This window comes from Gallinula chloropus (genome assembly GCF_964237585.1).
Source record: "Gallinula chloropus genome assembly, chromosome: 35".
Lineage (NCBI taxonomy): Eukaryota > Metazoa > Chordata > Aves > Gruiformes > Rallidae > Gallinula > Gallinula chloropus.
This window is the reverse complement of record NC_140120.1, coordinates 1,703,656-1,730,396: the sequence shown is the minus strand read 5'-3', so window position 1 is coordinate 1,730,396 and position 26,741 is coordinate 1,703,656. Positions and strand designations below refer to the sequence as shown.

Genomic DNA, 26,741 nt, shown 5'->3' with positions numbered 1-26,741 from the left:
AAGCACAGTTAGGAGAGTTGCCTTGGGTTCGAAAGCCTTGAACCCTAAGTTTACTGGGGCTTCTAAGTGGGCTGTCTTTGGAGTCTTCAGATAAGGAACATTTTTGAGCCCTCACACCTTTTGTTTGGGAGCTATTGCTGGACATTTAGCAGTTTCCAAGCTTGACACTGGTGGAGATGGAAAATGACATCAAGCAATGTTACGACCATTCCCTATGCTAGACAAGCCCTGAGCCTCAAGGTTACTGAGGCTGCTAGTTGGCTTCCTGGGGAGGTTTCAGGCCAGGAACATTATTCCACCCTGGCACCATTTGTTTGCAAAATACAATAAAGGTGGGAGATTCTCCCTGGGCCTCCTTTTGATATTAATAAATTACCATTATTAATAATATTAAAAATATTATAATAAATTATGAAATCATTTATGAAAAAAGAGAATCGGGGAGAATCTCCCACCTTTGTTGGATGTGGGGGGTACCATTGCGATTGAGGATGAAGAAAGTTCTGAGGTACTTAATGCCTTTCTTGCCTGTCTTTAGTAAACAGAGCAGTTTCTCTCCTGATACCCAGACCCCTGAGTGGAAAGATGGGGACGGGAAGTGGTTGGAAGCCCCCAACATCCTAGGAGAATTGGTAAGTGTTCACACAACATGAAGTATTTTTAGAGTTTAGAGGAGTTGTCCTTCGCATGGCTGTGCTCAGGGCACAAAGTCAAACACTCTGGATCCAAGAATGACCAACCTTTCCACCACAAAAGGGTTAATCCTCCTCACTTGCTTTTAATAGCCTGCCTGGTTTCAAATGTGGTCTGTTGGATCCACCCACCCCAACCTATGACTCAGTTTACCCCTTGGCTTTCATCCAGGCTGTGGCTGCTAAAATCAGCCAACTCACACACCCCAGGAAGAGCACCAGGTGTCCAGCACCAGGTTTGTTGTAATGTCCAGCTTATGAGCTTGGTGGCCAAGGAGATGTCAAGGATGCCAGGCAGCTGTGCCCTGTGCATGGCCACCATGGGCAGGGAGCGTGCCTGAGGCCTGCTGGGCACAGGGATGCCTGGGGGCCAGCACCCCAAAGGCCTTCCTCCAAAGGGTGCTGGGCTAAGGGGTGGCAGGCAGGGCTGTGGTGGGCAGGACCTTGGTAGGTGAGGCGTCTCTGAGAGGGGCTCCAGTGAATGGAGCTTTGATGGACAGAACTTAAGTGGGAGATGCTTCTCTGGGTGGAGCTGCGGTGTGTGGGGCTTCACACCAGACATCATTGCCACCTCACCCAGCTGCTGGGAAGAAGGGCTCTGAAGCGGGAGTCTCCGTTGAGGGACCCCTTTCTGCACACAGCAACCCCCGGGCATAGATCCACGAGGGCAACTAATCTTGAAGCACCAAAGATGAAAAGGAGAGAGGCAGCGGGTGCACCCATCAGCGGCCATCAGCGGCCATTAGCACCCTGCAACAGCCATTGCTCTGCCCAGAGCGGTGACTCATCGGGGGCGGAGCTAGGGGCGATAGCAATTATCCCTCTCCATACAAGAGGGTCCTCTGGGAGCGCCAGCAACCAGGAGCACAGCGAACAGGAAGGGCAAACAGGGCGTGGCGCGTCAGAAGGCCATGGCACGGCAGTTTGCATAGCAGTTCAGGCACGGCGAGCGGGCACGGCAAGCCCACCCTTCTGGCTCACAGGGTAAACTGAGCGGACCGGCTGGTGCTCACAGGGTAGGCAGGTCGAGCCAAGGGATTCCTGTTTGCTCTGCGTTCAGACAGTCGAACCATGGTCTCCACCAGGCGGAGAGGTTCCCCCTACAAATCTGGGGCAACCCCGACGGAGAGCCTGCCTAGAGATGCTGCGGTTCAGGTCTCAGGCTGCAGGGAATGCCAGAGTCTGCAGTTGCCAGAGAAAAGAGTCAAGCACCTAACCTGTGTGAGGTGTGAGCAGGTCGATGATCTGCTTGCTTTGGTAGTAGAACTAAAGGAGGAGAATGAAAGACTGAGAGCAGTCAGGGATTGTGAGCAGGTCAATGAGCTGCTTGCTTTGGTAGTAAAACTTAAGGAAGAGAACAAAAGACTGAGGGCAATCAGGGATTGTGAGCGAGACATTGACTGGTGGAGTAGCTCCCTGGCATCCCAAAAAGATGAGAGTCTGGAAGACACCTCACACCTGAAGATGGTCTCCTCTCTCTGCCCTAGCCAGGTAAATGGTAGGGACCCAAACCCCGAGGGTGCCTGGAAGACAGTCCCAACTCGTCGTCGTAGGCACTCCCCCTGCCTACCTTCCCCACTCCCCCAGGTTTCCCTAAGCAACAGGTTCGGGGCCCTGGTAGTTGAGGAGAAGGTATGTGAGGAGATGAATGGAGCCCCTCTGCCTCAGAGAAAGCAGAAGCCTAGAGTGAGGTGACCATCCGCACGCCTCAAGACTGCCTCTGTTAGGCAAGAGAGAAAGGTAGTTGTAGTAGGGGATTCCCTTCTTAGAGCGTCAGAAGGCCCTATATGTAGACCAGATCCTACACGCAGGGAGGTGTGTTGCCTCCCTGGAGCCCGGATAAGGGACATCACCAGAAGGCTACCAGGGCTGGTAAGATCAACTGACTATTTTCCATTACTGATAGTTCAAGCAGGCAGGGACGCGATCACAAAGTGTAGCCTGCAAGCTGTCAAAAGGGAATTCCAGGACCTGGGGTGCTTAGTTGAAGGGGGGGGAGCCCAAATAATATTATCTTCTATCCCCACTTGTGGGAGGAGGGGCTCAGAGCAGGACAAGAGAACCCACGTGTTGAATGTGTGGCTGAAAGGCTGGTGCCGGCACAAGAACTTTGGGTTTGTTGATCAGGGGATGGTGTATTCTGCTCCTGGCATGATGACCGCTGATGGGGTTCACCTGTCCCCAAAGGGGAAAGCGGATCCTTGCCCAGGAGATGGCAGGGCTCATCGATCGAGCTTTAAACTAGTTAGAAAGGGGGGAGGGGATATTAAGAAGGCTGCTGGGGTTAGGCTTCGGGAGTCACAGCGGGAGCTGATGGTGGAAAAAGGTAAATACCAACAGTCCACAGTGGTGGACTTGGGGACGTTTTTCCACGTGACAGTAGGGAAAATTCTGTGGATTGCCCTGAGTATTCCTCAGTGGAGCCACTTTTGCCAATCCCCTGTCAGAAATCTCACTGTGGACTGTTGAGGGTACCTACATCTGCTGCCCCACTAAAATGCCTTTATACAAATGCACATAGCATGGGGAACAAACAAGAAGAATTAGAGATCTTTGTGCGGTCGCAGGGCCACGATCTCATTGCAATCACAGAGATGTGGTGGGACAACCTGGACGACTGGCACACTGTCATGGATGCCTATGTGCATTTTAGGAAAGACAGGCTAGGGAGGCGAGGTGGGGGAGTTGCTCTTTATGTGAGAGAGCAGCTGGAATGTATTGAGCTCCACCTGGGGAAGAATGAACCATCCGTCGAGTGCTTGTGGGTTAAAATCAAGGGGCAAACTGGTATGGGTGACATTGTTGTGAGAGTGTGCTATAGGCCCCCTGATCAAGAGGAGCAGGTTGGTAGCGCATTCTATAAGCAGTTAGAAACAGCCTCAAGATCCCGGGCACTGATCCTTATGGGGGACTTCAACTATCCAGATATTTGCTGGGCAAGCAACACGGCCAGTCGTATCCAGTCCAGACAATTTCTGCGGTGTGTTGAAGACAATTTCCTGCTACAGATGGTGCAGGTGCCTACAAGGGGAGGGCGGGTGCTGGACCTTGTTTTCACTAACAAGGACGGGCTCGTTAGGGAAGTGAAGGTCGGGGGCAGCTTAGGACAAAGCGACCATGAAATGGTCGAGTTCAAGATCCTGGGCTAAAGAAACAACCCAAAAAGTAGGATAGCTCCCCTGAATTTTGGAAGAGCTAACTTTGATCTCCTCCGCAACTTAATAGGGGCTATCCCGTGGGCTACACTGTTTGAAGGAATGGGAGCCTGTGAGAGCTGGCTATTATTCAAACAGTGCTTCTTCCAAGCACAGGAACGATACATCCCTTTGAGTAAGAAATCAGGAAAGAGAGGCAGAAGACCTGTGTGGATGAACATACAGCTATTGAGTAAACTCAAAGAGAAGCAGAAGATCTATGAATTGTGGAAAAAGGGTCTGAGCACCTGGGGAGAATACAGGAATGTGGTCAGGGCCTGTAGGGATGCAACTAGGAAGGCTAAAGCCCTCTTGGAAATGAAGCTGGCAAGGGACATAAAGGATAATAAAAATGGTTTCTTTAGATACGTGAATAGTAAGAGGATGACCAGGGATAATGTAGGACCCTTGCTGAATGAGGAGGGTGTCCTGGTAACGGGGGATGCTGAGAAGGTGGAGATACTGAATGCTGCCTTTGCTTCGGTCTTCACTTCAAAGGCCCCTCGGGACCCACAGATCCTGTTGGAGTGTTGGGGAAACGAAGAATTTCCCTCTGGTTGAAGTAGGGGAGGTCCAGGAGCGGCTCAAAGGGATTAATGCACACAAATCCATGGGCCCAGATGGGTTTCATCCACGTGTGCTGAGGGAGCTGGTGGAGGTGATTGCTGAGCCGCTCTCTATCATCTTCAACAGGTCTTGGAGGACAGGAGAAGTGCCTGAAGACTGGAGGATAGCCAATGTCACTCCAGTCTTTAAAAAGGGCAAGAAAGAGGAACCTAGTAACTATAGGCCAGTCAGCCTCACCATTGTCCCAGAAAAGGTGATGGAACAGCTTGTTCTGGATGCCATCTCCAAGCAACTGGAAGAGAAGAAGGTCATGAGGAGTAGTCAGCATGGATTCACCAAGGGGAAATCATGCTCGACCAATCTCATAGCCTTCTATGATCTCATAACAGGCTGGGTAGATGGAGGGAGAGCAGTGGATGTCATCTACCTTGACTTCAGTAAGGCCTTTGATACTGTCTCCCATGACATCCTGATAGCAAAGCTGAGAGAGCACGGGATAGATGAGTGGACAGTGAGGTGGGTTGAGAATTGGCTGTCAGACCAAGTGCAGAGGGTTGTGATTCGAGGAGCAGAATCTGACTGGAGGCCTGTGACTAGCGGTGTTCCCCAGGGCTCGGTGTTGGGTCCAGTCCTGTTTAATATCTTCATTGATGACCTTGATGAACAGCATCCACCCTCAGCAAGTACCCGATGATACGAAGCTGGGAGGAGTGGCTGACACGCAGGACACTGCGCTGCCATCCAGAGAGACCTGGACAGGCTGGAGAGCTGGGCAGGGAGAAACCAGATGAAGTTCAACAAAAGCAAGTGTAAAGTCTTGCACCTGGGAAGGAACAACCACTTGTATCAGTACAGGCTGGGGGATGATCTGCTGGAGAAGAGCTCAGTGGAGAAGGACCTGGGGGTCCTGGTAGATGACAGGTTGGCCGTGAGCCAGCAGTGTGCCCTGGTGGCTAAGAGAGCCAATGGGATCCTGGGGTGCATCAGGAGGAGTGTGGCCAGCAGGTCACAGGAGGTGATCCTGCCCCTCTACTCTGCCCTGGTCAGGCCCCACCTGGAGTATTGTGTCCAGTTCTGGGCTCCTTGGTTTAAAAAGGACCGGAATCTCCTGGAGAGAGTCCAGAGAAGGGCCATGAAGATGATTAGGGGCCTGGAACATCTCCCCTATGAGGAAAGGCTGAGTAAGTTGGGACTCTTCAGCCTTGAGAAGACTAAGGGGGGACCTAATTAAAGTTTATAATTATCTGAAGCAGGGGATGCAGGGGGAATCAGCCAGCCCCTTTTCAGTGGTCTGTGGGGATAGGACAAGGGGCAATGGCTGCAAGTTGGAACACAGGAAGTTCCGCACCAACATGCGGAAGAACTTTTACACAGTGAGGGTGACACAGCTCTGAGCTGTGAGGTCTGATCTGTGTGATTTGTTGACAAACTGCTTTGTGCATCACCGGTTCTGTAGATTTTGCTACAAAGTCCTATTGTTGTTGTTGTTGTTTCTCTCTCCCTGCTTTCCCAGGAAACTGTCATTATCCCAATTTACAGGATTGGGTTTTTTTGGTTTCCTTTTCCATCTCTTCCCCACCTCCAATCAGTCCCCAAACCATCTTTGAGAAAGAAGAGTTGTATGGTCAAGCTCTCAGCTCTCAGCTTGGGTGAAACTATGACCAAAGGTTCCAGCACAACACCCACACATCAAGGCAGCTCAGACATGACTGGTGGAGAACCGGCTGCAAGGAGAAGGATTTGGGCATTCCAGGAGATGCCATAGCAGTCAGAGGTGCTGAACAGGAATCTGGCCATGAGCACATTGGGCTGCACTGGGAGGAACGTGGCCACACAGACAAAAACACTTACTGTCTATCTGGACCCAGACTTCATCAGGCCATCTCTGGAGCAGCCAGTGCCAGTGTGGGGCTCCCGAGCCTAGTGGAATCGAAAGGATCTGTCATGTGTGCAGAGAAATTCTGCAAAGATACAGTTAGGGGTCTTGTGTTGAGAGGCTGAGAGACCCAGGGTTCTTTAGCCTGGGGAAGGGGACACTGAGGGAAGCCCTCTTTGTGCTACAGGGAAAAAACACAAGAAATTAAATCACGGAAACTGCCACCTTGAAGGTCAGAGATGATGAGAAAATAAAGACCAGTCCTTCTGAGGGTAGTGCTGTGGTGTAAAATGTCCCTCTGAGGAAGTGTGGATGGGCTGGTGGCTTTGTGATGGTGGAAACATCTGGCAAGGAGGGAGAGACAGCAGTACAGGCAGGGACATGGTGAGGTGAGATCAAGGAGGGAAAGGGTGTTGGGTAACTGCAGCCTCCAGGGAAATAGGCACAGGCTTGAGGCAGTGCTGGATGGGCTGTGGTGCAGATGGCCAAGGGTGCTGGCCAGGCTGAAAGGGCCTGATAGAAATGAGGTCTTTGCCCCCTTGGCTATGGCTGATGTTCAAGCTTCAAACGTCTCAGAGGAGACACACTGACTGTTCTCACAGCCATGGAGCATCATTGCCTCCATGCACTCACCCAAGGAGAGGACATCATGTGTCATAACCCCGTCCTTCCCTTGGAGTCACACAAAGGAAGAGCCCTGAGACACAGGTGAGGGTCAGGATCTCCCTGCCCAGGGGCTGGGGGTCAGCACTTGGCATTTCTGCTTCATCAGACCAAGCCAGGGTGTCCTCAGCATCAGAGCTGCCTGTGCTTTGCCTGGATTTGTCCTCATGGCCTCCAGTTGTCTGCTCTAACGAGCCCCTGGGGAGGCTTTGTCAGGAATGGCTCCCAGTGGGGCCTGTTAGTGCTTCATGGTACTTTGCCTTTACTGCTGATTTAACTTCTTGATTGGTTTCTTCACTCTCTTCTTGGTAGCTGAGGTCTGTGGACTCAGAAGAAAAGACACCATGGGGCTCATTATCATCCAGAAAGCCCTTACAAGCATGGCTCTTCAAGTCACTTTCATTAAAAAAATCAAAAGGACTGCCTCTCCCTGTTCTATTACATATGGAAAAGGTCCTTTTTGGGACAAGCCTTTCCTGCTGGCTGAGGGTACCATTGGCTGTATGGGGCTCTGATTGGAGCTCTCCAGGTTTCAGCCCTTTCAGGAAGGTCTGTCTTTTTTGATCTATATGTTTTTTTCTAGATTGTAGTTTCCACTTCACCCAACTGCAGAGCAGAGACTTGTAGATTTGTTTATCCTTTTTTTGTTCTTTTGAAACATGAAGAAATGCCCAAATGCTCACCTAAACCCCTTCCTTTCACAGGGGGAAAGAGTCCCTCCCTGTCCCTGCCTGGGGGTCCTGTCCCATGGGGAGACAAGGAAAGGTGATTCTCTTGGTCAGCTCTGGTTTGATCAGGAGAAATGACTCTGCTGGACAGAAGGATTTCTCCCCAGACAAGGGAGGGAACATCAGAGATGAGATCATAGAGTGATCCCCATGAGGCCTGTGATACCAGGAAGGATCCTAGAAGAACTGGTCTTCTCCTGCTGAGCTGGGCTGGACTCCTGGGATGGAGGGAGCTCATGGTACCTGCAGTGCTTCAGAGAGACAGCTCTGCCCAGGAGCAGCTCCTCTGCCAAGCTCACAGGGCTGGGGACACTGCCTGTAGGCACCGAGGGGAGACCTGGGAGGCTGAGAGAGCTGATGGATGCTGAGAGCTCACTGGAGGAGAAAGGTAAAAAGACTTTGCTTTGAATTTTCTGCTCTTGTGGACTGGCTGGGAAGTGGAAACTGAGGTTTTCTTGATAACTTTGCAGAAGGCAGTGCAAACTATTTTGTCATTAGGACTTGTCAGAGCTTCTCCTGAGCCCTGCACACACAGAGGTTCCCCAGAGCAGAGCCCTGGTGCCAGGACGGGTCTGCAGAGCTCAGCTGAGCACAAGGAAGATGAGCACAAGGATGAGGTCTGTGAGCAAAGAGCGTGAGGTGACACGGGCAAGAGGAGCATCTCCAGGGACAGCTGCAGGCAGCAGAGACATTGTCAGGGATGGAGAAGTAGCTGCTCCCAGAAATGTCATGATAGTGGGGTTTTGGTAACTCCCTTACATCCCCCACAGTGCTGACGCTTTCCCACAGTGACCCCCTGGTTTCTGCCACCCAGCACAGACTCTGACCACAAAGTTCCAGGGTTTCAGGATGAGCCCTTTTTTTTGTAGCCAGAACCCGAGTGAAGAGAAACCCCTGAGTGCCTGTCTGTCTGTCCCTCTCCTTCCAGCCTTAGCTGCAACATTTACTGCATTTTCTTCTCCTGCCCTTGGTTCCTTTGTCTCACCATTACCTGGGCCTCTGGGCACAACCATTGATGGGGCTGGCACTGAGCTGACCCTCACTGCAGGGGTCCCATCTGTAGGACTGAGGACTTCCCGGAGGCTCCCACAGGGCTGCCGGCTGCCTCCTACAAGGAGTAGCCCCATGCAGGAGTCATCTCAACACTGAGGCCATGGCAATGCAGCTCATCACCTGTGTGTGGGCAGCTGCAATGAGCCCTGTGTGTCCCTGGCTGAGAGCGGGGAGCTGAGATCCTCCTTGGGTAGGATGAGACCACAGGAGGGCTTTGGAGCTCTGCCCTGGCACACTGGATTCCTCAGCTCTCAGTGGGGTCCAGTTTCTTGTACAGGGAACACCAGGGTGTGATCAGAGAGCATCCAGCACAGGGCAGCTGAGAGCAGGGCTGATGGACAGAGCAGCTCTCCCCACTCTGCACTGAGGGGAAGGTTTCACTGGCACTTCAGCAGCAATGTCAGGGAGTTCTGACAGAAGAAACATTCCTCAGTTGCAGTGAGGAGAAAACCAAAGCTCCGCTCTGCTGTTGGGTGAAACTGGAATGACAGTGCTGAAAAGCTCATTCCTATTGACAGGGGATTTAGTCTGAGATCATGCCATCCTTTTTACTTACTGCTGCAAGGCAGGACTGAGTTCTCCAGAGCCCACAGCTGACCCTCCTCCCAACAGTGGCATGCTGGAGCTAGACTTCCAAACAGGGACCTGCCAAAACTCTTCTTAAATACAGCAAGTTGATCTGAGAGTATTCCCTAAGAATTGGAAGATGTTTTCCTCAAAGAAGAGGCCTCTCATGAAGCCTCATTGAATCATTAATTTCTCACTGCCTTTCTTTCCTTGGACAGGTCTCCACACTTGACAGCAGCAGATGTCCAACAACAGCTCCATCAGCCAGTTCCTCCTCCTGCCCTTTGCAGACACACGGGAGCTGCAGCTCCTGCACTTCTCGCTCTTCCTGGGCATCTACCTGGCTGCTCTCCTGGGCAATGGCCTCGTCATCATCACCATAGCCTGTGACCACCACCTCCACACCCCCATGTACTTCTTCCTCCTCAACCTCTCTGTTACTGATCTTGGCTGCATCTCTACCACTGTTCCCAAATCCATGGCCAATTCCTTGTGGGACACCAGGGCCATTTCCTACACAGGATGTGTGGCCCAACTCTTTTTCTTTTTATTTTTGATCGTCACAGAGTTCTGCCTCCTCACTGTCATGGCCTATGACCGCTACATTGCCATCTGCCTCCCCCTGCACTATGGGACCCTCCTGGGCAGCAGAGCTTGTGTCCACATGGCAGCAGTTGTCTGGGGCAGTGGGTTTCTCAATGCTGTGCTGCACACAGCCAATACATTTTCGCTGCCCCTCTGCCATGGCAATGTTGTTGATCAGTTCTTCTGTGAAATCCCCCAGATCCTCAAGCTCTCCTGCTCAGACACATATGTCAGAGAAATTGGACTCACTGTGGTCAGCGCCTTTTTAGCTTCCGGCTGTTTTGTGTTCATTGTGGTGTCCTATGTGCAGATCTTCAGGGCTGTACTGAGGATCCCCTCGGAGCAGGGTCGGCACAAAGCCTTTTTGACATGCCTTCCTCACCTGGCTGTGGTCTCCCTGTTTGTCAGCACTGCCATGTTTGCCTACCTGAAGCCCCCCTCCATCTCCTTACCATTTTCAGACCTCGTTGGGACATTTCTTTACTCGCTGTTCCCGCCAGGATTGAACGCGCTCATCTACAGCATGAGGAACCAGGAGATCAAGGATGCCATGTGGAAACTGATGACTGCGTGTTTCTAAACTGTAACAAACTGCTCATCTTCTGCTTATGGCTGGCCATGCATGTCATGTTAGTACCACTGTGTATTTATAGGGTTTTTAGTAATTGGTTTGTTTTTTCTTATTTCTAGTGTCTCTAAGCTGTAACATGTTGCACATTCATCCTTGTCCTAATGCAGTATCTCCTGGTCTTGTGTGACCAGACACTGCGTAATGACCAGCTGTGCGCTCTTTGCATCACATCTGCCTGCAAACAGCCACAATTTTTTTGTTTCTTTGAAATTGTAAAAAAGCACATCATAATTGTACTGTAATTTTTTATAATTGAATTGTACCAATGGCAGGAGAAGAAATACTCACCTTCCCCTGTACCTGCATTGGCATTAGTCTGTCTCTTTCATCTCTCTCGTCATTCAGGTGTTTCCACCTCTCCTGATGCAGTGGCCATGCCTAAGGACATCTTTTCAGCAAACTAGACAGATGTTTGCACTTCACTTTGCTCATTGGTTTCCATATCTGCTTGCTCGTGGTCATTCAGATGCCTTTCAACTCTCTTTCAGCTTCACAGGGTTAGAAAATGTCCCATCCCTCAGAAGTCTAATGAACTGTTCTGTCAGAAGTGCAGTGTGTTGATAAATGACCTTTCTATGTATCTGATTCAAACTGTTTTGGGAGAGAATGTCCTCTGATAGCTGACCCCCTTCACACGCTGCTTGGCCGTAGCAGGCAGCTGAGGAGAGAGATTTCATGGTCATTAAACTGCATCATGTTTAACTGCTGTTTGTTGTCAGAAAAATCTGTCTGTGCCTGTGAACACAGATGATTTGAGGAAAAGTGTTGGGAGTCACAGGAGGCCAGTGAGGAACTGCTGGGCTTGGGGAAGAGCAAGGTTCTCTAGACAGGGTTGGATCTCCAGAGACTGCTTTTCCTGCCTGTCAAGATCTCCTTAGGGGACAGATATCCATCACAGAATGCTGCTGTCACTTCTATCAGCTGAGCCATGACACAAAATACCCATGATGTAAAAAGGGTCCTTCGGGGAAAATCCTTCGAAGTCGTCATCACCAAGGACCTAACAGAAATACAAGTTGTTGTAAAAGGCTGAGTTTTTTAAATGAAAATGAGTTGGAGAGACATGCTTGTAAGGGCTTTCTGGATGCTCATGAGCCCCATGGTGTCTTTTCTTCTTAGTCCACAGACATCAGCTAACACATGGAGAGTGAAGAAACCTCTCAGAAGTTAAGTCAGGAGAGATGCCCAAAGTACCCTGAAGCACTTACAGGCCCCACTGGGAGCCATTACTGACAAAGCCGCCCCATGTTCTCGTTAGAACAGAACACTGGAAGCCATGAGGACAAACACAGGCAAAGCACAGGCAGCTCTGATGCTGAGGACACCCTGGCTTGGTCTGATGAAGCAGAAATGCCAAGTGCTGACCCCCAGCCCCTGGGCAGGGAGATCCTGACCCTCACCTGTGTCTCAGGGCTCTTCCTTTGTGTGACTCCAAGGGAAGTAACACATTATTACACATGATGTCCTCTCCTTGGGTTATTGCATAGAGGCAATGACGCTCCATGGCCGTGAGAACAATGTGTCTCCTCTACGGCATCTGTGGCAGAGTTATGAGCCATAGCCAAGGGGACAAAGACCTCATTTCTATCAGGGCCTTTACCCTGGCCAGCACCCTTGGCCATCTGCACCACAGCAGCAGAGCTGTAGAGCATCTGCCACCTGTTTAAATGACCTGGGAAAGGAGGGGAGCAGGGGGGGCTGGTAGAGAGGGGCTGGAGGCAAATAGAAGAGATGGCAGAGCCCTGCCCTCTGTCACTTACTGGCCTGCAGCAGCTGGGACACATACAGCTTGGAGATCTCCGCTGGAGATCTGTTCTCCTGGGGAGCCCTGCTCTCTTCCCAGCCCTCTCTGGGGAGCCTGGGTGGTCTCTCTGCCATCCTATCGGACAGAGAAAAGGGGTAGGAGTTGGGAAGGGGATGCCTCAGCAAACACAACACCTTGGCAGTACGGAGGGGAGGAGGCAGGGAAAGATGTGGGCTGAGCTCGGGGGCTCCTCGCCAGCTCCACGCTCCTGTTGTGTCGCTGCCCTACCAGGCACTGCGGGGCAGGAGCCGCAGCCGCATCACTGAGGGTGTCACAAAGGGCAGTGCTGGTGATTCGTCACCCAGGGCAAGGAGAGCCAGTGGCGCGCAGCTCCTTTGCGACACGCCGAGGGCCGGCTGTGCCTGGCACCGCAGCAGGTCTGATGCCACAGTGACATGTCTGATGCCGTGGTGACGTGTCTGATGCCGTGGTGACGTGTCTGATGCTGTGGTGACGTGTCTGATGCTGTGGTGACATGTCTGATGCCCATGACAAAGCGTGAAGGGGCTCATTACGAGTGGAGGCAAGGGGTATAGGTATGGGCCCTCCACCTGACACCTTGGGGAATGTTGAGGATGTTGGTGTGGTGGTTTAGGCCTGGCTGGAGGCCAGATGCCCACCAAAGCTGCTCCATCACTCCCCTTGTCAGTTGGACAGGGGAGAAAGTAGATATTGAGAGGCTCAGGGGTCGAGATGAGGACAGGGAGAGATCATCCTGTTGTCAACAACACAGCAAAATAGACTCAACACAGAGTGAAAGAAAGAAAACTGTCTAATTTATTACACTGCACTAAACACACAGTGACACCAGAGTTGGAAAATGAGAAGAGCAACCAGATCTTAAAGCACTTCCCCCACCCCTGCCTTCTTAGCAGACTTCACTGTAGTCATGATTCGACTCCCATCTTCCCCCCTGTTGTGACACAGGGAGGGGCAGGGACTGGGAAAACTTCCTTGCAAATTGGTTTCTCCAACATGAGTCCTTTCCCACGGGGCTTCAGCTTTTCACCAGCTGCCCAGCGTGGGTCACTGCTATGGTGGGCAGTCATAAATCACAATGTCTGTCTGTCCCTGAAATGTCTCAGTAGGACTGCCCTGCTCACCCAGGTCACTGCAGGGATACACAAGGACCATCATCAGTGGACCAGGCATGTTACACTTGGTAAGGGGATACCTGTAAGGTGTGAGGAGACATCCTACGTTGAAAGAGTGGTGAGGTGCTGGAACAGGCTGCCCAGAGAAGTAGTGGATTCCCCGTCCCTGGAGGTGTTCAAGGCCAGGTTGTTTGGGGCCCTGGGCAGCCTTGTGTAGATCCAGGCCTGGAGGTTGGTGTCCCTGCCTGTGGCAGGGGGGTTGGAGCTCTATGATCCTTGGGGTCCCTTCCAACCCAGACCATTCTATGATTCTATGATTCTACGTGAGGTAAACAGCATTGGTGCTTGCCCCAGGAAGGTGGGGTTTGAGTCCCCACCAGAGGTGGTAGTAACGTTGCATGTGGGAATCAGAGGTTAGTCTGGGGGTCCTCCTTGCTATAGTGGCTGGAGTGTGTTGTGTCCAGTTTTGTCATCTGCTCTAAAAACACCCCATGGCACCATCCATTGTTGGGTTATGAGGGGCACCCTTTGAATGGGGAACGTTTCAGTGAGCACAAAGTGAGCCTGGAGACTTGCTGCGCCCTTCTGTACCAGCGTACCCTGTGGCTCAGTGGAGAACTCCTGCCTGTCACGAGGGAGACCAGGGTTTGACTCCCCACAGGGAGTCGCTGCTCTGGGCATTGATTGATTGGTATTGCCTTTGGATCCTGCCTTAAGGAGCTGAGTATTTAGATTTGGTGAACTGTTTGTGTGAGTGAAATGAGTTCACTCTGGTGTGAGTGGCGAGTGACTGAGTTAAACACATGGCAAGTTTGGAGCCAACTGTTGCTCCCTGGTGTTCTATACACGGGCCTGAAGATTTTTCATGTCAACCACTGTTTGTGTTTGAATGTTTCACATGGAAGCAGGAGGTGGTTGTACAATTTGGGAACAATTGTTGGTGTGGTGAATGCAGGGAGACCTGGTCTGACTGGGATAACATTTTTAATCCGGGTCAGCTTAAACTAGGAATTTGTGGAAATTTAAAGAGTGTGAAAAATCAATAGTAGATGGGAGGAAGTACAGGGTCAAATAATATCAGGTGGCCTGGGTGTGGAGCAGGAATTAGTGCCTGCCCAATCTGCCATGAATGCTGTTTGTGTACTCGAGCCAAGCGCACGAGGTGCCATAGATACATCACCTCCCTTTTGGGGAGACAGGAGCGGTACCTTAACAAGTGTCAATGTGAAGTGTACAGGATCTCAGAGATATAAATAAAATAACTGAAGATTTATATCCAGTAGTAGCAGATCCATATCCACTGCTAACCAAATTAGCACCTAATTTGTCTTGGTTTACTGAATTGGACCTGAAGGAAGCATTTTCCTGACTGCCCTTCAGCCCCATCTCTCTAAGGATGGTGTAAACTTCAGAGATGTTCAATACATCAGTGGTAGGCATTGTGCATTCCCTTTTGCCTGAAATTCCAGGTTTAAGCCACTCCTTTCCTCTCTGGGAGGATCACTGGTACTGATTTCTGAGGGACAGGCAATGTGCTCACCACTGTGGCTGCCTGTGTTCTTCGACCTCACCAGCTCGGTTTGAGTCTGTGTGAACATCTGCTCCACTGCAAGCAGAGAGGAAGCCAAGCTGCCAATTTCAGTTAGATGGTGATGGTGTCACAGGGACCTGCAGACACCACTGCTTCCCTTGGGAATGACTCCTTTTCCTTGGTGCAAAGAGCATGGAATAACCCTTCAAGGAGCCTGCACTTTACATGTCAAGGAATCAAATAGGGGCACTGATGTACACAGAAGTATTATTTACAGTCACTGACTGACCACATTTTACTTTCTATGGCTTGGAAACTTTTCAAAATCTACTTCAGGATCCTGGGGGGCTCGTGGGTCTCACTGGCTGGGACCGACCTCCCCTGTGACCTGCACCCACACTGTCTCCTGCCAAGGGCTCCAGGGACATGGCTTAGCTGAGCCAGGGGCCTTCTGTCCCTGCCTGAGCCCTGGTGCAGCTGTGCCCATCTCTGCCACTTTCTCCTGGCTGGGCCTGGGACCTGCACTGCAGAGAGCTGCTCTCCTGCATGGAGCCCTCAGACCCAGGTCAGAGCTCATCAGGCAGAACACATCATATTCGCTTCACATCCCGTCCCATCCCATCCCATCCCATCCCATCCCATCCCATCCCATCCCAGGTTTGAAGCCCCTCCCACCACAGCTCCACCCAGAGAAGCATCTCCGACTAAAGTTCTGGCCATCAAAGCTCCATTCACTGGAGCCCTGCCCACACACACCTCACCCACCTTGGTCCTGCCCACCACAGCCCTGTCTACCACCCCTTAGCCCAGCACCCTTTGGAGGAAGGCCTTTGGGGTGCTGGTCCCCAGGCATCCCTGTGCCCAGCAGGCCTCAGGCACTCTCCCTGCCCATGGTGGCCATGCACAGGGCACAGCTGCCTGGCATCTTGACATCTCCTTGGCCACCCAGCTGCTAAAGACAAACCTGGTGCTGGACACCTGGTGATTTTCTTGCAGTGTAAGTTGGCTGATTTTGGCAGCCAGAGCCTGGATGAAAGCCAAGGGGTAAACTGAGTCATAGGTTGGGGTGGGTGGATCCAAAAGACCACGTTTGAAACAAGAGAGTCTTTGAAAAGCAAGTGAGGAGGATCTCCTAGGATGTTGAGGTCTTCCGTCCACTTCTCGTCCCCATCTTTCCACTCAGGGGTTTGGGTATCAGGAGAGAAACTGCTCTGATTACTAAAGACAGGCCAGAAAGTCATTAAGTATCTCAGACTTTTCTTCATCCTCAATCACAATGGTACCCCCCCACATCCAACAAAGGTGGGAGATTCTCCCCAATTCTCTTTTGCCATTAATGTTTTAATAATATTATTAATAATGGTAATTTATTAATAACAAAATGAGCCCCAGGGAGAATCTCCCACCTCTATTGTATTTCGCAAACAAATGGTGCCAGGGTGGAATAATGTTCCTGGCCTGAAACCTCCCCAGGCAGCCAACAAGCAGCCTCAGTAACCTTGAGGCTCAGGGCACGTGTGGCATAGGGAATGGTCATAACATTGCCTGATGTCAGTTTCCATCTCTACCAGTGTCAATCTTGGAAACTGCTAAATGTCCAGCAATAGCTCCCAAACAAAAGGTGTGAGGGTTCAAACATGTTCCTTGTCTGAAAACTCCAAAGGCAGCCCACTTAGAAGCCCCAGTAAGCTTGGGGTTCAAGGCTTTCGAACCCAAGGCAACTCCCCTAACTGTGCTTGGCGTCATTTTCAAGTTCTACCAGCATCCACCTCTGATCATGCTTAAGGTACAACAGTAGCTCACAAACTAAATGTGTGAGGGTTGAAAGATATTCCTGATCTGAAACCTCCCCAGGTAAAGGCAACCCCAGTAACCGTTGGGCTCAGTGCTTTCACATACGATGGAATAGTCCTAAAAGTACTTGCTGTCATTTTCTGCCTCTACCAGTGTCCACCTTCAGAAATGCTGAACATCCAGTAATAGATCCCAAGCAACAGCTGAGAGAGCTGAAACATGTTTCTGGACTGAAACCTCCCAAGGTAGCCCACTAGCAGGCCCAGTGACCTTTGGGCTTATGGGCTGTCATAGACAACAGAATCATTCTAACAGTGCCTGGCATCATTTTCTGGCTCTACCAGCGACCACCTTTGGACTTGCTAAACATACAGCAATGCATCCCAAACAAAAGGTGTGAGCGATGAAAGATGATCATGGCCTTAAACCTCTCCAGTCAGCCCAGTCCTATTAATTTGGGGGGAAGAGCTTTCATAGCCATGGGAGTGGACATAATTCTGCCTGATGTCACTTTCTGCCTTTAACAGTGTCCACCTTCGACACTGCTGAATGTCCAGGAATAGCTCCCAAGCAAAAGGTGCCAAAGAAGATGAATGTTCTTGGCCTGAAACCTCTCCAGGAAGCACACTGGCAGCCCCATTAACATTAGGGCTCAAGGCTTTCCTTTCCAAGTGTCTGTTCTCAAAGTACTTGACATCATTTTTGGACCCTATCAGAGTCCAACTTCAGATGTGCTAAACACAGAGTAATGGCACGCAAAGAAAAGCTGTGCAAGATGAAAGACGATCCTGGCCTGAATCCTCATGAGTGAGTGGAGAAGAAGACCCAGTAACCTTGTGGCTCATGACTATCCATGCCAAGGGAGCAGTCCTAAAAGTGCCTGATGTCATTTTCCAGTTCTACCAGAATCCACCTTCAAAAATGCTCAACATCCAGCAATAGCTCCCAAGCAAAAGCTGTGAGGGATGGAAGACGTTCCTGGCCTGAAACCTCCCCAGAAAAAGGTGTCAGCCCCAGTAACCTTGGAGATCAGGGCATTCCCAGACAAGGAATGGTACTAACAGGCTCTACCAGAATCCACATTCAAAACTTTAAAGGTTCAGGAAGAGGAACAAAACAGAAGGTGGGAGGGCTGAAAGATGTTCCTGGCCTGATACCTCCCCAAGTACTTCACAATGAGCACTGTTAAGCTTGGAGCTCAGGGCATTCCCAGCCACAGGAATGGTCCTAAAAATGCCTGATGTCATTTTCAAGCGCTACCATAATCGACCTTTGAAGAAACTGAACGTCCCAGGTTCTTTGAAACTTATTGCTGTCATTTTGTTTAATGCAGCACAGCTTTGAAGAGCCATCTGCAAGGAGATGTGAACTGTTAAGAAAATGGAGCTTCACATCAAACAGACCTTGAGAAACTCTGGGATTTCATGAAGAGGCACATCAAGATTTCCAGCCATGAGAGATCTTCTCCTCCTGATCTTATGGAATAGATGGGGTGGAATTAATTTTAATGTGTCCCCTATAGTTCTGTGGTTTGGATTTGTAAGCAAAAAAGTCTAAACATGTTTGTTCCTTGCTGAGCAGGGCTTGCACAGCGTCAAGGCCTTTCTTCTAATTCTGCTGCAGAAATGAGTCAACTGGGAGTGCACAAGTACCTGGCTTGGACAGATTTCTCTGACAACAAACAGCAGTTCAACATGACACAGTTTAATACCCATGAAATCTCTCTCCTCAGCTGCTGCTACAGCCAAGCAGCGTGTGAAGGGGGTCAGCTTTCAGAGGAGATTCTCTCCCAGAACAGTTTCAATCAGATACATAGAAAGGTCACTTATCAACACACTGACCTCCTGACAGAACAGTTCATTAGACTTCTGAAAGATGGGACATTTTATAACTCTCTGAAGCACAAAGCAGGAACCAGAGACTGAGCAGCATCTGAATGACCAAAGAGGAGCGGAGGTGGAATTCGGTGAGTATCCGTCCATCTAGTCGGCTGAAAAGCTGTCCTTAGGCATGGCCACATCATCAGGAGAGGTGGAAACACCTGCATGATGATGGAGATGAAAGAGACAGATTGGAGGTAAGACAGATAAAGGGGAAGGTGAGTATTTCTTCTGCTGCCATGGGTACCAATCCTGGCAATTCCCATTGTGTCCTGGTGGGAAAGCATTGCCACTCCAGACAAGTAGACAAATGTTTCAGGAGATGAAGAGGTGCTTGTAAATTTAAAAAAAAAAAAAAAAAAAAAAAATTGGGTCCCTTTGAAGGCAGACAGGCTGCAAGGTGTGCATACGTTGTCATTTCATAGTGTCTGGAGCAGAGAAGACCTAGAGATACTGTGTTAGGAATAGGACTAATGTGCACCATGTAATTATAACATAGACAATGTAAAAGGAAAAAACACCTCAAAAAATTAAAACCTACTAAATACAGACTACATTGTTGTTGATATGAGCAGTTTATTGGTGCTTAAAACATCCAGTCCTCAGTTTCCACAAGGCATCCTTGAGCTCCTGGTTCCTCATGCTGTAGATGAGGGGGTTCACTGCTGGTGGAACCACCGAGTAAAGGAATGCCACTACCAGGTCCAGAAATAGGGAGGAGAGGAAGGGGGGCTTCAGGTAGGCAAACACGGCAGTGCTGGCAAACAGGGAGACCACGGTCAGGTGAGGAAGGCAGGTGGAAAAGGCTTTGTGCCGTCCCTGCTGCGAGGGGATCCTCAGCACAGCCCTGAAGATCTGTACATAGGACACCACAATGAACACAAAACAGCCAATAACTAAACAGACACTGACCACAAGGACTCCAGTTTCCCTGAGGTAGGCATCTGAGCAGGAGAGCTTGAGGATCTGGGGGATTTCACAGAAGAACTGGTCAAGGGCATTGCCATGGCACAGGGGCAGTGAAAATGTACTGGCTGTGTGCAGCACAGCATTGAGAAACCCACTGCCCCAGGCAGCTGCTGCCATGTGGACACAAGCTCTGCTGCCCAGGAGGGTCCCGTAGTGCAGGGGGTGGCAGATGGCAACGTAGCGGTCATAGGCCATGACAGTCAGAAGAGACAACTCTGATGAGAACAAAAATACAAAGAAAAAGATTTGAGCCAGACATCCTGTGTAGGAAATGGCCCTGGTGTCCCACAAGGAATTGGCCATGGATTTGGGAACAGTGATGGAGATGCAGCTAAAGTCAAGAATAGAGAGGTTGAGGAGGAAGAAGTACATGGGGGTGTGGAGGTGGTGGTCAAAGGCTATGGTGATGATGATGAGGCCATTGCCCAGGAGGGCAGCCAGGTAGATGCCCAGGAAGAGGCAGAAGTGCAGGAGCTGCAGCTCCCGTGTGTCTGCAAAGGGCAGGAGGAGGAACTGGCTGATGGAGCTGCTGCTGTTGGACATCTGCTGCTGTCAAGTGTGGAGACCTGTGAAAGGATAAAAAGACACAGTGAGAAGTGATGGAACGATTCTTTGAGGAAAACAGTTGCCAATTCACATTAACTCCCTGTATTCACGAAGAATTTTGTCAGGTCCCTTTTGGGATCTCTGCTTTGTGCTGGCTTGAGCGTGCCACTGGTGGGAGGAGGGTTGGCTGTGGGCTCTGGAGAACTCAGTCCTGCCTGGCAGCAGTAAGGGAATAGAAGGATGGCCTGATCTCAGACTAAATCCCCTGTGGATAGGAAGGAGCTTTTCAGCACTGTCACTCCAATGTCACCCGAGGGCAAAGCGGAGCTTTTGTTTTCTCCTGACTGAGAGCTGAGGAATCCAGTCTCCCAGGGCAGAGCTCCAAAGCCCTCCTGCAGTCTCATCCTGCCCAAGGAGGATCTCAGGTCCCCGCTCCCAGCCAGGGACACACAGGGCTCAGTGCAGCTGCCCACACACATGTGATGAGTGACATTGCCATGGCCTCTGTGCCGAGATGTCTCCTGCATGGGGCTCCTCTCTGGGGCACAAGAGTCCCTGGGAGAGCAGTGCCATTGTGGGGGGCAGGTGCAGCCCAGCAGGAGCTCTTTGGAATTCCTCAGTCCTACAGATGGGGGTACAGAAGTGAGGGTCAGTTCAGTGCCAGCACCAGAAATGGACATGCCCAGACCCCCAGGTAACAGTGGGACAAAGGCAGCAAGGACAGGAGGGGAAACAGCAAGACATGCTCCAGCCAAGGCAGGAAGGACAGGGACAGACAGACAGACAGGCACTCAGGGGTTTCTGTTCATGGCTGCCAAAGAGAAGACTCAGTGTCAAACCATGGAATGCTGGGGTCAAGCTCTGTGCTGGATGACAGAAACCAGGGGGTGCTGCAGGAAAGAGTCTTCACTGCAGGGGCTGTCAGGGAGGTACCAAATCCCCACTGCCAGGGCATTGCTGGGAGCAGCTCCTTCTCCCTCCCTGACAATGTCTCTGCTGCCTGGAGCTGTCCCTGCAGCTGCTTCTCTTTGCCCATGTTACCTCCCACTCTGTGCTCACATTCCTCTTCCAACCTGCCCTGCGCTCAGCTCAGCTCTGCAGACACCTCCTGGCATCAGGGCACTGCCCTGGGAATCTGTGTGTGCAAGGATCAGGAGATGCTCTGACAAGTCCTAGTGACCAATGAGTTGGCACTGCCTGCTGCAAAGTTATCAAGAAAAGCTCAGCTCCCACTTCCCACCCAGAGCACAGGAGCAGAACATTCAAAGCAAAGTCCCTTCACCTGGAGTGGAAAATGCATCCTTGAAAAGTCCCTCGAAGTTGACATGGATGTGCTGGAGCTGGGAGCAACTCGGGGCTGTGCAGCACCCTTTGTTACAGCAGAAGGACCCTACACTGTCCTTCCATGGGTCACACTTTACACCCACAGAATCTTTCAACAGCAATGCTGATGGAAGCCCAGCAGGCAGGCTGAGTTCTGAGCCTGGCAGCAGCAGTCTCTGCCCCAGCACACAGACTCCCCAGGGCACAGGGACCCTGCTCTCCAGGACAGCCCTGGGCACCCCTGGGTGCACACGCTGCTTCCCACCTCTGCAGCCATGCCCAGGAGAAGACAGCTGTCCTGCCCTGTCCCTCTCATGGGGCACAAGGGCATCCCTTCCAGGCAGCACTTTCTGGTCCTAGAGAGAACCTGTCCTCCTGACAGACCCCACACACTGCCCCATGTCCCAGCTTTAGGAGATCCCTCCAGGAACAGAACCTGCATTGCCCTGCACCCACAGACATACCAGGGAGAGGCTGTGGAGATTTCTCCTGCAGTGAGCTCTCAGCATCCATCAGCTCTCTCAGCCTCACAGGTCTCCCCTCGGTGCCTCCAGGCAGTGTCCCCAGCCCTGTGTGCTTGGCAGAGGAGCTGCTCCTGGCCAGAGCTGTCTCTCTGCAGTGCTGCCGGGTTGCCATGAGCTCCCCCCATCCCAGGAGCCTGGCCCAGCTCAGCAGGAGAAGACCAGTTCTTGTAGGCTCCCTCCTGGTGTCTCAGACCTCATGGGGATCGTTCTGTGGTCTCATCTCTGACAATCTCAGGATCTCCCTTCCCAGGGGCTGGGGGTCAGCACTTGGCATTTCTGCTTCATCAGACCAAGCCAGGGTGTCCTCAGCATCAGAGCTGCCTGTGCTTTGCCTGGGTTTGTCCTCATGGCCTCCAGTTGTCTGCTCTAACGAGCCCATGGGGAGGCTTTGTCAGGAATGGCTCCCAGTGGGGCCTGTTAGTGCTTCAAGGTACTTTGGGCATTACTCCTGATTTGAACTTCTTGAGAGGTTTCTTCACTCTCATCTTGGTATCTTGAGGTTTCTGGACTCAGAAGAAAAGACACCATGGGGCTCATTAACATCCTGAAAGCCCTTACAAGCATGGCTCTTCAACTCATTTTCATTAAAGAGCTCAAAATTCCTACAACTACTTGGATTTTAGTTGGGTCTGTAGCTTTCAAAGGAGTTTCCCATGAAGGACCTTTCTCCAGTCACAGGTATTTTCTGCCATGGCTCAGTCAATAGAAAAAGTGGCAGCAGCATTCTGGGATGGACATGGGTCTGCTAAGGAGATCTGGACAGGCAGGAAAAGCAGTCCCTTGAGATCCAACCCTGTCTGGAGAACCTTGCTCTTCCCCAAGCCCAGCAGGTCCCTCACTGCCCTCCTGAGACTGCCAACTCTTTTCCTCCCATCATCTGTGCTCACAGGCACAGACAGATTTCTCTGACAACAAACAGCAGTTCAACATGACACAGTTTAATACCCATGAAATCTCTCTCCTCAGCTGCTGCTACGGCCAAGCAGCGTGTGCAGGGGGTCAGCTTTCAGAGGAGATTCTCTCCCAGGACAGTTTTATTCAGATACATAGAAAGGTCAGTTATTGTAGCAGTCTGGCGTAGCTGGGTGCTGGCAGAGGATGGGGGCTGCAGAGGTGGCTCCTGCAAGAAGCAGCTGGAAGTTCTCTGCAGGCCCTGCAGAGCAAACATTGGTTGATTCAGGGGCAGAGTCACTGCTGACCAAGGCCAAGCCCATCAGTGATGGTCACAGCGCCTCTGGGAATCACATTGAGGAAAACATGAACGCAAGCAGCTGCCTTTTTCCACCAGAGAAGGGAGGGAGAAGATGGAACGAGCTGTGCAGACACCAAGGCTGGGAAGAGGGGGGAGGATGCCCAATGTGCCAGAGTGAAAGATGCCCCTGCAGCCTGGGGAGAAACCCATGGTGGAGCGGGTGTCCCACCACAGCCGAGGGAAAAAGCCCAGACCCACCTGCAGCCTGTGGAGAGGCCCCACGCTGGATGGAGCAGGGGGAGACAGGCAGTAGATGCTGTGACCCACGTTGGAGCCAGCCCCTGCCAGCACTGGCAGCCCATGGAGAGAGATAGAGACACAGAGATGAGCGAGGGAGAGACTTGTGCCAGAGCAGTTTTGCTGGGGGGAGGCTGGTGACCCCGTGGAGGACTGGGACTGAGAGACACTGTGACTGGTGACTGCACCCATAGCAGTGACCCACGCTGGGGCAGCTGGGGAAGAGCTGAAGCCCTGTGGGAAAGGACTCACGTTGGAGAAGGTCGTGGAGGACTGTCTGCCCTGGGTGGGACCCCACGGTGCAGCAGGGGAAGGGGGTGAGGAAGGAATGACCCCCCTGGCCAAGAAGGAAACCAACTTGCAAGGGACTGACCGAAGCCCCATCTCCCAGTCCCTGCCCCTCCCGTGCCACCATGGAGGGGAAGAAGGGAGCAAAATCCTGACTAAACTGAAGTCTGCAAGAAGGGAGGGGTGGGGGGAAGGTGCTTTAAGATCTGGTCCCGTTGTTTTAAGATCTGGTCACGCTTCTCATTACCCAACTCTGGTGTCACTGGGTGTGCAGTGCAGTGTAATAAACTGGAGAGTTTTCTGTCCTTCCCTCTGTTGAGTCTGTTTTGCCCAGGTCGTTCATTACAGGATGATCTCTCCCTGTCCTTATCTTGACTCCTAAGCCTCTTGATATCTATTTTCTCCCCTGTCCAAATAAAAAGGGGAGGGATAGACCGACTTTGGTGGGTGTCTGGCCTCCAGCCAGGGCTAAACCACCACACCCACACAAGCCATATGCCTCTCTCAGCATCAAAGCTAATCCAGCACCAATGAAACCACAACGTCATACACAAGTAAGGGGCACACTCCTGGCCTGTCCACCACTCAGGCAAAGGTGATCTCACAGCATCTACCACTGACATGTCCCCATTCCTGGCTTGTCAGGTATTTTGGCACCACTGACATCACAAGGACATTCCTAAGATATCTGTCAGTTCCTGGCCAATCATACGTCCAGCTACCAGTAGCCTCAGAAGGACCTATCCTGTCCATAAGCCTGGTCCTAGACTCAGGCTAGAGACATTTCCTCAGAACCCACACAGCCTATTGGTCTTCTCCCAGCCTATCAGCTATTCAGGGAGTAATGATACTCTCTACACAAGTTTGGGGCTTTGTCTGGCCTATCAGCTCCATGGGAACCTCTGACATCACAACACAGACCATCTGCCTTCTCTTGTCCTGTCAACTGTTCTGGAATCAGTGACCTCACAACAACCTCCACTGTCCACAGCCTGCTCCAGGTCTGTCAGTATGACCTCACAAGCACGTGTTCCCCTACTGTCCAAGGACACATTGTTGAGATACTCAGTTCCCAGTGACCTCACAAGCATCTACCAAATCCATGAGGCTGCTCTCCACATGCTCGAAGTACTCCATCCTCAGACCTCTCAGGGCTCCTTCTGCAGCCTGTTTAAGTGGGGGACCCAGATGGCTTTTTGTTTCTTTTCACCTTCATTAAATTTGTCGGTAGATAGGGCCTGGCAGTCAGAAGATTTCGGGCTGTACGGAAAGGTAGGACCCCCCCCTCTCTCCTTAGGTAACCAACAGTAGGTAGCCGGTGAGGTCAGCGGACGGAAGTGACATCCGATCCCTGGGGTATAAAGCCCCGCGCCCCTCTCTAATAAATGCCATTTGCCGTCCACCACATTGGTGTCTGTGAGCTGATGGACTGTGCTGCCAGAGTGTGGCGCCGGTGCCGTTCCTGAACCGGGTCGCCACGCCGTGAACGGCGACATCTGGTGCCGTAAACCCGGGAGACTCGCCTGCGTCAGGTGAATGGCGGCCGGAGTGGCAGGACCAGCCCAGTGGAGGGGACGCCCTTGGACCCACAAGGAGGATGGAAGCCCTTGTGAAGGTCGTATTGGGATTGCGTACGCAGTGGGGTATTGAGTGTGAGGTTAAAGATTTTACTCTCGCCATTGCGAGACTTTTGAAAATCGGGGTCATTGACCAGCCGGTTGATATTCTTAACCCTGAGGTGTGGGGGAAGTGTACTAAAGCTTTGGCCGAGGAAACTATGTCCTCAGGTAGTGGGAAAAATCTGAAATCGTGGGGGAGGGTCGTGCAGGCACTCTGGAAAGCGATACAAGAGCAGGACACTTGGAGGGTGGCAAAAGAATGTTTGTTGGTCACCCCAAAATTGGGCATCGGGGCGGCCACACAAACTTTGCAGCCCCCAGATGGTGATAAGCCTGCCGAGCCCAAAGATCGAGAGGGCGATATGCCGCCTCCATACCCGAACCCTAATCCACTTACGGAGGGTCAGATCGGGCAAAACCTTTTACAGAGGGGCAGGAGCGAGCGAAATCTTTCTGGGAAGGGCTAGCTGAGGAGGCCAGGGCTGCTGCTAAGAAATCAGAATCTCAGGAAGCTGCTCGGAGCCACCTCCCTATATGCCCAAAGATGGCGCCGAGAGCGGAGAAGAAGGGCGGGGCAAAAATCCTTTTGGTGGGAACAGGGAGGAAATTCCAGAGCTGGCTGACGTGAAAGGGAAGGGTGGTAGAGATAGAGAAGGAAGGGACAGGAACATGAGCGACAGGCGGAGAGCCAATCAGAACCCACCGAGGAGGAGGGGCAGGTAGAGTGGGAGGGAACAAGGACCCACCTACAAAGCTGGTGGGTGGGGTCGGAGCCCAACAAAAAGGAGTGGAAAACAGGAAGTGGCCAGTCAGTCGAGTTCCGGCTCCGAGTCGAATACCAGCCAAGGCGAGCGGCTCACAATTGATCAAATTAAAAGCCAAATTCTCTCCATCAAAAGCAAAAAGGACCAGATCATCGGGCGCCTTTGTGACCTGTGCACCCTGGTGGCTGAGGAGGACAACAAGTCAGCAAACACCCTGTCCGCACCTGGAGGTTCCACGCTGGCAGAATCCAAACGATGGCGAGACAAACCCCCGTGGCAAAGGGCCACAATGTCTCTGGTTGGTTTTACTTTTAGGGTTTGTCGTGCCGTCTACTGGTTTGTACGAACATCGACCACAGGAATGGGTGTTAGGAAGATGGGAGGATCAGAAAATACTCCAGAAAATCGTCACCTCAGGCCCTCCTCGCTTTAAAGTGCATCTCTGTAGCTTTGTCCCAGTGGACCCTTGTCTGTGGGATGCAAAGTACTATGTATGTCCTTGCTTTAATCCAGGCAGACCTCAGTGCAACTCCCCTAGTCAATACTATTGTCCTACTTGG

General features: G+C 51.5%; 2 protein-coding genes across 2 annotated transcripts; one reads left to right on the top strand and one right to left on the bottom strand.

Annotated features, from left to right (window-relative positions):
* Positions 1-9,581: 9,581 nt before the first annotated feature.
* LOC311203124 (olfactory receptor 14C36-like) lies at positions 9,582-10,505 on the top strand (the record flags this gene model as incomplete). The annotated part of the gene is made up of 1 exon (XM_084277758.1): positions 9,582-10,505. The coding sequence occupies one exon, from the start codon at positions 9,582-9,584 to the stop codon at positions 10,503-10,505; it is 924 nt and encodes a 307-aa protein (XP_084133884.1).
* Positions 10,506-19,235: 8,730 nt separating this feature from the next.
* Positions 19,236-20,171, bottom strand: LOC311203123 (olfactory receptor 14A16-like; the record flags this gene model as incomplete). Its single annotated transcript, XM_084277757.1, has 1 exon — positions 19,236-20,171. The coding sequence occupies one exon, from the start codon at positions 20,169-20,171 to the stop codon at positions 19,236-19,238; it is 936 nt and encodes a 311-aa protein (XP_084133883.1).
* Between the last annotated feature and the right edge of the window lie 6,570 nt (positions 20,172-26,741).